The sequence below is a fragment of the Aulostomus chinensis genome, chromosome 5, assembly GCF_037954235.1.
Source record: "Aulostomus chinensis isolate RoL2024-O1b breed Wild chromosome 5, RoL_Achi_v1.0, whole genome shotgun sequence".
NCBI lineage: Eukaryota > Metazoa > Chordata > Actinopteri > Syngnathiformes > Aulostomidae > Aulostomus > Aulostomus chinensis.
This window is the reverse complement of record NC_141324.1, coordinates 24,726,039-24,737,018: the sequence shown is the minus strand read 5'-3', so window position 1 is coordinate 24,737,018 and position 10,980 is coordinate 24,726,039. Positions and strand designations below refer to the sequence as shown.

Here is a 10,980-nt window from a genome sequence, read left to right as displayed (position 1 = left end):
GCCATCTAATGCTGAGCTCTGCTCATACATCGTTCCACACAATGAAGCTCATTTGCTTTTCAGAACAAGAAGAAACTTTGCAACGGCGTTTCCTCTGTAACAATAAACATTGATGGAACAGGTTTCAGTTGGTTTCAGTTTGGTATGTTACTGAGAATATTCCAAAATTCCACGGATCTACAGTAACTTTGGGGGCAGCTGGATCACAACTAAACGCGTTGCTAAGTAATCTTTCTACCGTTAAAAATAATTGAGGTGTTTAGGATATCACTTGATACATACGTGGGGAGTGACGGGTCTTTGCTCTGTGGACGAGTATTGAGGAGTAGAATTTCAAATATTTTAGTGTTATATAATTCAGTCTCAAGCCTTAGTGGGGTTGAAATGTTGCATTATTTTTAATTGAAAATCAAAATAAACAAATAAATTCAGGACCTATTTGGTGGCATTTAGAATTCTTTAAAATATGAACGTTCAAAAAAAAAAAAAAAAAAAAAGTAAGTAAAGTAAAACACCTCCATACATGTTCTACTGTACATTTGGCCTGGTTTTATTGTGAATAGTATGGTTAAAAGAATACATACAAACAGCAGGGTACAAGTTTAGACGAAAACTTGACAATAATTATGTTGTTTACAACTTAAAAACAGGCAGCATCTCAGTCCTGTACAATAAAGTTAGATAGGAGTCTCAGTCCAACAAGATCTTATAGATGAGAATTTACTGGCTCTTGGTCCCGCTGCCTCCGTGATGTTTTCTACCCTCTCTCAAATGTTTTACTGTGTCGTTCAGCTGAAGGCAGCAAAGTAAGATTCCTTGTCTCTAAAATCGGTTAAACAAATGCTAAAATCAAGTTCAGTCCCCGGTGCCGAACATAAGCTGAGGTTTGGTGTACATCCTAAAGGTGGCACATGATTGGCAGAACATCTGAAACATCTAAAGAGAACTTGAAATGAAACTAATTTAAATTGGATTAAGACGCCATCTAGAAGAAATGGTTAAAAACTTAAAAAATAAACTGCTTCACAACGCCTTCATTTAGTATAATTCAGTATTACTCTACAGGTAAATGATCTGTTACGCATTCATCAGCATTTTGAAATGAGTCTTTGTTAACATTACTCAAAAACCTTTAACATATAGACACAATATAACTACTCACAACTTAAAAGTATTAAAAGGTGCTTTCATTTTTTGATGAACTGACCCAAGATGAGAACCAGACTTGAAATATTGGATCTATAAAGTCTCAAATGAACGTGCCTGACAGCTTAGGTAGACATGAAGGAGTTGTATAGAAATCCTGACTTTAATTTTTAGGGATCAGTAAAACGTGACTGCCCTCCTGCCTCTGGGAATTAATCTTAGTGTTAACGCAGGTCAGACTAAATGAGGGGGAGGAGGTCCGATCAGCCTTCACATTTCCGCCTACAGTACGATAAGCATGTATCAAACACAGAGAGAACTATCCGCCGTGTTCTCATGTGAGCGATTTAAATATACAACTAAGACAGGCGGAGTATCACAGACTCCCCTTTCTCTGAATACATACATCCTGCACTGCCTCTCCATTTGAAATAGTTTAACAATCAAAACATAAATTAAAATGCACTACAAAAACATAGTATTCATTTTCCAATACTGACTAAGGTGATGCTTTCATGACACGGGGGGGGGGGGGGGGGGGGGGGGACATTCGACTGTTTAAAAGAAGTCACCCCAAAGTAGCCAAGATTGTGGTAAGAGTCCAGCGCCTGCATCCACAAAAAAGATTAAAAGCTGCTCATTTAAAAAAAATAAAAAAAAAATAAAGGAGGACTCTGCAGTATGAAGTAGCAAATCAACCATGACAGTTATTAAAATATCTTGTTCTCCTGTACTTTGTTCTCTTTGGCTTTTACACCTTTGATTCACCAGGAACATCTTGACTGCAGAGTTCACCTTCATGTGCAAACAAACAGCCCACCCATGAGGTCATCGCGAGGCATCACTACCACTTCAGTACAGTGTGTGTGCGTGTGTATATATGTGTGTGTGTGTGTGTGTGTGTGTGTGTACACACAAGCCATGTGCATGCTTAAATTCCTCATTTCTTTTCACTCCCCCCAAAAAAAGTGTCTTCAGTTTTCAGTACTTCAAAAAAAGTTGACAACATACACAGAAAGTAGTAGTTTTCAGCATCACATAAAAGTCAGATTTTTTTTCCTTGATGTAAGTCAATGCCCTTTTTTGTGTGTGACATAATTAGCACTGTAGCTACGTAAGAGGGTGAGAAGGCTGTGGCGTAGTGAGAGTTTCCCTCCATGTTCGTGCGAGTGAAGGGAAGCAACTGTGTTTGTGTACATTTGCAAGACGCTGGCCTGTGGTGGGACTGGATTCTACGTGTGGAGCTCCAGCGTGCATTTTGAGGAATCTTCTTTGCCTTTACAACTCAACAAATAGTAATCACTTAAATATTTTGTAAATAATTACAACAGTTACATGTTTGCCCGATGCAAATTGTCCTAAAACTGTCCGATGATTAAAAGGAAGCTATCGACCCTCACTCGACAATTTATGGGGTACATTTTCAAAAAACTACTGCAGTATAATGTGTATTTCATACTACAGGATGTGATTGTAGGGAAGTTGAATTTTACTGAAGTAAATCATCTTTGTTCAAGCAAATTCAACAAAACCTGAATCCTCATAAAGAGCAGTATGTATTTTAAGGTTGCTCCATTATACTGGATTAGTTTGATCAAGCTGGTGTACCTAATGAACTGGCAAGTGAGTGCATGTCATATCAAGATTTGGAAGTGATCTGCCAAGAATGATGTCAGGAACTCAAAATAAGTGCAACTACGGCTGAAGGTGCAGCTGGAAGCTTCCGCGTGTCTTTACTAGAACGTCCCGTAAAGCCACGGAGAAGAAGAGGGAGAGCGGAGGAACAATTCATGAGTGGTGGCCACGTTCACATCATTTCACCCTCGTGATCACTTCTAAACCTGGAATGACGAGTCTTACTGTAGTGTTTAGTCCTCATCATTTTGTCACTGGTCTTGTTTTTTCATGATAAAAGTAATTATAAAACACGGTAAAGGAATTGCAAAGAATTATCTATGACTACTATGACATGTGTATGCGTGAGGAAAACAGTGAACTCGGGTGACCCTATAGCAAGGCCTTTTCTGAGTAGGGGGCCTGGGGGGCGTCTGAAGAAGGTGCTATGCTCTGGCCAGAGGGGGTACTGTAGTTTGGTGCCTGTGTCATGCCTGCTGGATTTGTTCCGGGGGCGGGGCCAGGAGCACTGGCGGGGTTCTGGTAGGAGTGAACGTCTGCTGGTGCCATGCTGCCCGGGGCTGCAGTGTAGACAGGCGGCTGGCCCATGTACATGTGGACATCACTGCGGAGGAGTGAAACATGAGTTAAGTGCTTCAGTCCAGCCAGGTGGACGTGTAAATACCCGTGACCTTTAACAAAACCTCACCAACCTTTTCAAACTCACCAAAAAATAAATTGTGTTTTCTTTTTTTTTCAGCTTCGCTCAGTTACTCTAAATAATGTCAAGCCACTGAGGCATGCTAACAGTCACCTGGGGGCTGGCTGGCCCTGCATCGGGGTCCCTGCTTGCAGCTGCTCCATGGGGACGTTGTAACCCTGCACCCCAGAGCCACTCATGACGTATGAACCTGATGCAGGTGGACCAGGGTAGACCTGTGCTCACAAACACAAATACAGAAGCACATAATATTGATTGGAAAACTCAACAACTGTTTTTGAACTAGAAGGATAATGCACCAGAAAACACTGCTAATGATGTAAATGCCAAACTAAGCCACTTGATGCGACATTTCTCAGACATACAGACTCTCAGAACATGCCTCCGAGATGCTGACTCCTAGTAGCACACCACTTAAATACCTAGTTTAATTTGAGATCTTACTGGGCAGTTTACACAAAACACAAAAATACACATTTGTTCTGATGAGACTGTACTGCAGTCATCAGTCTGACTGGTGCGCTACTGTTTAATGAAATCCTATTCATTTAAAACCAAATCTAAAATCTCTAAAGCAACTGCAGGAAGTATCAGCTGTTTAGCGTCCAGACAACTGTGCGTATCCAAGACTGTTGATCCATCCCACCGGGGTGTTAGCACTCACCTGTTGTACTGTATTAGCAGGCTGTTGCATGTAGTACTGCTGACTCTGCAGCTTGGCGTACATGGCGTAGACTGGATCTTCATTCATCAGCTTAGCATACAAAGACAGCGCTTCCATCACCTTCACATTCAGCTCCGACAGCTCCGAGTGCTTCCTGAGGACAAAAACACACACACGACGACGTTTAGAATTCCTCCACTAAATGCATCCTGACCTGCCTGTGACATCACATGCTCGATGTACCTGTCTATGTCTTCCAGCTTCTGGTCAATGAGGGGTCCCATTTGATTACAGGCACCTGATGAAGGAAAACCATTAGGCATCATAATCCACTTCATTTCCAGTGGATGGGATGCAAAAAGGGCAAATTTGATTTCACATTCCCTACCTTCCAACTGTAGTAGCTCAACACTGTCTGACTGGTTGTCTGTAGGATCTGCACTCTGAATCATTTGCAGTAGCTGGTCCATTTTGTCCTGAAAGGTTTGGGAAAACAAAACAAAACAAAACAAAGAAAAAAACAACAACAATACTTCAAAATTATGTCATCCAGCCTAGAGGGTGAACAAAAATAAATCCAGTTCATCTATTTATTCCTCCAAAATAGGAAACCTTGTCCATGTTGAGTCTAGGATGTTGTCCCTCACTCCTGATATACAGTCTTAAAGATCTGGGCACGCTCAGTACACACACAGGAAGTAACTTACCTCATCTATATAAACGGGCTCCTGCTCAGGCTCGATGGTCTCCACCTGGATGTCCTCACTGAACTGCACTGACTTCTTCTCTGTTTTCACTGTGGTTTCATACGTTACAGTACATTTTTCATGAGTAGAAGTGACGAGTTAAACATGCAACTCACTTAACATTCATTTAGGTAATAACTAATAAAACATAACCCATCCTGAAATCACATGACCAACGTGCTAAGTTTGGGTGTATGAACAAATTTCCTCACAGACTTCTTTACCCTCTGACATCTTTTTGCGACGGCGAATCATGACTCCAGGTATGATATGTTACCAGAATACTATTGTGTAGTTCCCACTCAGAGATCAATAAAACTATATTGCTAATGGACTAACGGGCCAGCAAAACCTGCAGATGACATAAGTGGATAAAGTGGGTGTTGAGTACTCACTCATCTCAGGCTCTGCAGTGAGGTCGGCTGTGACAAAGTTAGAAGGGAACAGGCCGATACCCTGGTAGGTCTCTCCTTTCCACCAGTTGGGGTCACTGAAATTAAAAAGAAAACCCCCCTCAGACATGAAAAGAAATACCTATAGGGCTTAAGAGTAATTGCTGTTTGCAGTTACTTTATAACCAGAGCCTCTTCTTTCATGTATGAATTTCTTTCACGGTTACTTTTGGAAATAATGCCACAGATTTTTAGAGGTGGCAGCAGCAACTGTACCTGCAGCCTGGGGTATGGCGTTTTTGCCCTCGCTATCTTGAGGACGACTGACAAAATATACATCATGCTGCACTGAAGAAGACATGAAACTAGTGACTGAGTACATACACCTATTTTGAAAATATTGACTGAGATCATAAGTGGAGAGAGAAGCTGGGTCATTTTCTCAGGGGTCATGAGTCTTTTTACAACTACAGAAGTGCCCCCTGCTGGCCATTAGAAGGAATGCAAGTTTAAGGTACTTGGATGACTTTACTTAGCGTTCTTTGAACATAGAAGTGGATGAAACTGTTGTGAATCAAACCATAACAGAATTCCCAGCCTGGCCATCAGATTAGTTCGGATGTGATGATACAGTACGTCTCAGGTATCTTTGTTTCAACTGACAGGTTCAGTGTAGATGCTTAACAAGGAGCAGAAAAGCAACTTCAAATCACAAGCCAGCTTTCTTAAATCCTCTCTGGTATTTAACTAATTCTTGACTGCAGTGTGTTCTCATGTTCTTATTCATTAGTGTGTGCTAAGAGTGCATAGAACTCACCTGTCATCAAGGATAGTGATGATTTCTCCTGACTTGAAGGTGAGCTCGTTGTCCTCCGCGGCCTCAAAGTCGTAGATGGCGCGGACTTTCCTGCCGTCCGGCTTGTTTGAGGAGAGTAGGCTAGAGGTGCTGGGGTAAAGGCTTGACAGGGAGGTCTGCGGCTGCTGACGCTGCTCCTTCAGAGACAGCTCAATAGCTGCAAACACAAGACACAGACACGGTACCTTGAAAGCAGCGCTGCATGATTTTTTTTCAGAATATGTCTATTTGAGATTATTTCAATTGTAATACAACTTGCGATATTTCTGGGGATCTGTATTCAACAAAATGCTTTCTCAAGTGTGTGGAATATGATGTGTTGGCCGCAATGGCATTTGACACATAACAAGCCTTTAAGAAATGTTTGGATTAATTGTGGAAAATTCATTGATTTTGTCTAATTAATAGTTTATGTGCTACTAATTGAGAGTAACAGAAAAAGAAAAGTACAGATAGTTAGTGTATAAAAAGTGGGTTTCATTCATACAAAAATAGATTGGTAAATGTGGTTTCTTGTCTAAAGGGCCCTTTACCTTTGGCCAGGTCTTCTTCTTCTTTTTTGTTTGTTGTAGTCGCAGGATCCTTCGCCACTAATGCAGGGCTTGCTTTTGCTTGTTCTGCAGCCTGAGGGAAAAAGAAGATAACCACACACACAAACCGTGATTTAGAGTAAGATTAGGATTGTGTTTAGGAAGCTCCCAAAGTCCCCTGACCATCCCACCTTGTAAACCTACCTGGGAGCCCACAGCAGGGAAAGTGACACCCTGCTCTCGTAGATTTTTGATCATGGCTGAGATCAAACTGAGTTGGGGATCATTGCGGAAGTCTTCTGCCCACTCCACCATCAGAGCCTTCAGCTTCTCACATACTTTAGGATGTCCCTTGGGATGAACATAGACAAAAAAAACTCATGAAAATGAGAGGTATGGCCTAGTTCCATGTGACCAAACACAAATCATTAATAAGACTGGGTAACTGTGCGATCTAGTCATGAGCGCAAAGAGTGACAAAAGCAGCTGACTGTCTGCAGCTGACGATCATTCTCAGCAATAGCTGGAGACGCAGGCCATCAGATGTCTTGTCAGCACCAAGAGTGCTGAGGTGAAGCTGAGCAGACTTGAACTTTCTTCAAATTAGCAGCAGCAACCAATTACAGATTGGGATTTAACATTTTCTTCCAGTAGCAACCACTGAACTGACGTTCCTTTCAATGATCAATTCCTCTTCATGGTGGTAATAAACAAGACCCATCATTAATTCACGAAGTTCCCAGCCTTATGTGGTGCATCAGTATCATTTGTTTGACTAAAATAAAGGATTTCTGATTCTGATTACATAGGGAAGAAAGTGCAGGTATGTATCGATTAATATACACATTTTGGAAGATATAATTGTTTTAATGCTTGAGGTTACTGACAATTAAGAGTGTATACTTCACCGTCCATGTCAAATGCATGGCCAGCCAGTGGAATTGCTCCACTATAAACTTAATATTAGCGTCAACCAAACTGAAGTCAGCAGTGCTGCTTGACCTGCCCTCCACCCACGACTGCTGGAGGGTTGGCAGCCAGTGATGACAGCACCTGCTGCTGCTCATGAATGTTTCCGGTGTGAGCGTCCAGTAACGTATAGAACATAGAGATGACTACTCACCTTATTCAAGACGTTACTGACTTCACTTGCAAATTCTCTGGAGCAAACCTCCAAGTGAAATATCTTCCCACAGTTGGACACACAAGCACCAAGGAGCTGCAGGGACAGATGGCGCAAGATGTTTATCTAACCGCCTGATCAACGTGATACAACATATTGTAGAGGAAGTTTGGTGACTTTATCAGCTCACATTTCAGAGAAAATCATTCAAGCTAGATGAACAGACCAGCTGTAATGAATCCCATTTATATGAAAGGTGAGTGTTTGGTGACAGTGTGCTGCTTACAGTCAGAGCCTGCATAGCCACATGGGGATCTTTGTGGTTGACTCTTCTCATTATAGAGCGCAGACATTCTTTTGGCCTGCAACAGATCAAAGGTTTGTGAAGATTAACAGTTCTGGAGCTGAGGACGAACAATCCAGCCACATTAGGCACATTATATGACTAGAGATGTTCTACATGGAAAATACTCACCCACAACACATGGTATCTATCGGTTTTATCTCTAACACAGTCTTAAACCTTAAAAATAACTGTACAAAGATGAGAAACTAACCCAGTGCGTGATTGTCCTATCTTATCACATATGTCCAGAATGAGGCCCCAGTCCTCTGCTGTGTTCATCTCACTGGTTGCTTTCTCTAAAGAACATAAACACAAACAGCCAAAGTTAACTGAAAAGTTAAAACTGGCAACAACAACAACAACAACAACAACAACAAAAAAACAAAACAAAGCAGTGTTTCATTACTTGATATTTAGAGTAAGATCTTAAAAGGACAGATCCCCCTCAGATTAGACATAATCATGTTTCAAGCAAGGCTTTAAATGCATATTATACACTTTGATATAAACATTAAAGCGAGAGGCATGGAGAAAATGGCAGCAATTTAAAACTCAATACCAGTTTGCTGAGCCTCATAATATTCAGTTTTATTTGGTAATGTCTCAAGTGTTGTAACTTGACTATCTGAGTTCTTACATGCACAATTAAGAAATAACTAAGAACATTGGGTTCTGGTGGTGGGTTCTCTTTACCAAAATACAAACAGGGATGTGGACTAACTGCCTGGTCAACTACATGGCCTCAATGTAATTGACTTGTCTTGCAAGGCACCTGTAAGTCACGATAACAAAAAAATAAAATGTCAATTCTCCGATTTCTTTTAAGTTGAACTTAAAAACAACAACAACAAAAAAAAACCATTCAGCTGCATTTGCAGTCCTGGCTGCTTGAGCTGCTTCTGCATCAGTTACAAATACTGAAAAATCTGAAAAATAATTACTTATTCACAGACTTAACCATAAACTGAAAAAAGGAAAGACAGCTGGACTGCAGGGTACAATCTCAATAAATATAGAGAGGTGTTGGCACAATTTAACGGTTATTTTTGGACAAGGTATTCGTATGGAGATGCTGATACGTTCGTCTGCCCTACTGCTTCAGATACGGGAGTATCTTAGTTTTCTAGGCTAGCATGGGTCACCTTCTATGGCCAAAGTCTCTCATTTTCAGCATGGCAGTTGGATCAAATCTAAATGGACCTCATGCATCCCAGTGTTCATCCAGGTTTGTACCGAAGTATTGATACGCTAAAGAAAACAGCAGAAGATGATAACTAAGATCATCAGCAACCCAGTCAAAAAATATGTATTGGCATGTGAGTGTGCACCTTATCTTTAGGACTATGGCTACACTGTTGTATGAACAAAGTAATGCATTTGTGTACTTTGTCCATCTGATATTACAATCAGTTCACATGCTAATGACGTGGTTAACCACACGGCATAAATGAGAGAGAGAACAGGAAACAGAGCGTGCCTTTATGGTCTCATATTTAACCGCATCCTCTGTCACTTCCAGTCACTCTGTATCAGCGTATCAGACTAGTAAACCAACACAGGATGGGATTCCACCAGCATACAATGATGGAGATGGCTCGTTAGCTAGCAACTCCAATTAACATTAGTGAAAGGAAACGTCATACCCCAGGTCTTCTCGCCAAACAATTACACGTGTCATAATTTGACTGCAAAACAAAAACAACGTCCAAACGTCACACTCGTTAAACGCCATCAAGGGTTTTTTATGTTTTCACCTTACTAGCTGCTGCTTGCTAATTACTTGCTAGCTGTTAGCCATCTGTTTCTTCTAGCTAGCCGAGCTAGCTGCCATACGACTCACAATAAACACAGCCGCAACAGACATTCTTATAATGATTGACGTAAATTTCAAAAGGTGTCCTATAATTTAAAAAAAATTAAAAACAACTGTTAATTTATTGGAGTGTCATTAAATCCCCAGTGGCAAACCATAAAGGAGACACAGCCGAACACAAACAAAGCTGTTAGATCGACAGCTACTTCGGCTAGCCTGGTACAAGCAACCTTCAGTTCTACCCAGCTATACTCACCAACATCTTGGTCAAATGGGTTGGTCGTGAAGAGTGGCATTGCTGGTGTTTGGACAACAACAGAATTCGCCTGTTATTTTCCTATCCTCGGTGCTTTACTTCATACAATAAAGATGCATATTAACGAAAACTTCATAAATGTCAAATGTAAGCCAGCCGATTCCAGTCTACACAGTCACTCCTTCGCTCGGAGACAGCAACAAGCGGGGCATGCTGGGTAATGGAAGCGACAGTCCAGTCTGATATTAACTGCTCGATTCAGGCACAATAATCTCACACTCACACGGCTGCTTATGTGTCAAATTTAATCGCACAATAACAGAAATGAGCCATAAACTGCAAACTGTCCTTGCCGTAAAAAAAATAACATGTCATCGTCAGGTGATGCTGATCATGTGACGTTCACTCGTCGTGGTGTCGACCACAACACAACACATGAATCATGACTGCTCACACTAGGGTTTAACTCCTAGTCTGAATTTGTTACAGCCCAGAGTCACTCACTACTAAAATAAGTATAGAGACATAAACTAAAATATATTTAACTAATAAAACTATACATTTTGTAAATTTTTCAGTTTAACCTGAACTTCTTTAAGACATTTTTGCTGCTGTAGTTACATGATTTCATGATAAGATGTTGGGAGGTAAGACATTTTCAACTTCCAACATTTTACAGGCTAGATTAAAGTCTGAATTAAAGTCAGTATTCTGTGCCTGTGGAGAGGTATTGTTAAAGTTAGTGCTGGTGTTGATGGTAGTGCAATGTGAAA

The 10,980-nt window shown here is 41.0% G+C and overlaps 1 protein-coding gene across 1 annotated transcript; it reads right to left on the bottom strand.

Moving 5' to 3' along the window:
- Positions 1-130: 130 nt before the first annotated feature.
- On the bottom strand, positions 131-10,539 carry stam (signal transducing adaptor molecule (SH3 domain and ITAM motif) 1). Its single transcript, XM_086204117.1, has 14 exons — positions 10,208-10,539; positions 8,350-8,434; positions 8,079-8,154; positions 7,793-7,888; positions 6,874-7,020; positions 6,673-6,763; positions 6,101-6,296; positions 5,287-5,381; positions 4,853-4,941; positions 4,534-4,621; positions 4,389-4,443; positions 4,146-4,299; positions 3,575-3,696; positions 131-3,385 (listed from the first exon to the last, which is right to left on the bottom strand). Exons 1-14 carry the CDS (start codon positions 10,245-10,247, stop codon positions 3,154-3,156), a joined length of 1,566 nt encoding a protein of 521 aa, XP_086060243.1. The 5' UTR covers positions 10,248-10,539; the 3' UTR covers positions 131-3,153.
- Positions 10,540-10,980: the final 441 nt, after the last annotated feature.

Excerpts from the sequence above, each read along its gene's own strand:
- stam (XM_086204117.1), bottom strand. The coding sequence starts at position 10,247 with ATGCCACTCTTCACGACCAACCCATTTGACCAAGATGTTG. Across the intron at positions 4,942-5,286 it reads CACTGCAGAGCCTGAGATGA|TGAAAACAGAGAAGAAGTCA; the intron begins GTGAGTACTCAA and ends ATGAAACCACAG. Across the intron at positions 4,444-4,533 it reads TGAGCTACTACAGTTGGAAG|GTGCCTGTAATCAAATGGGA; the intron begins GTAGGGAATGTG and ends TTCCTTCATCAG.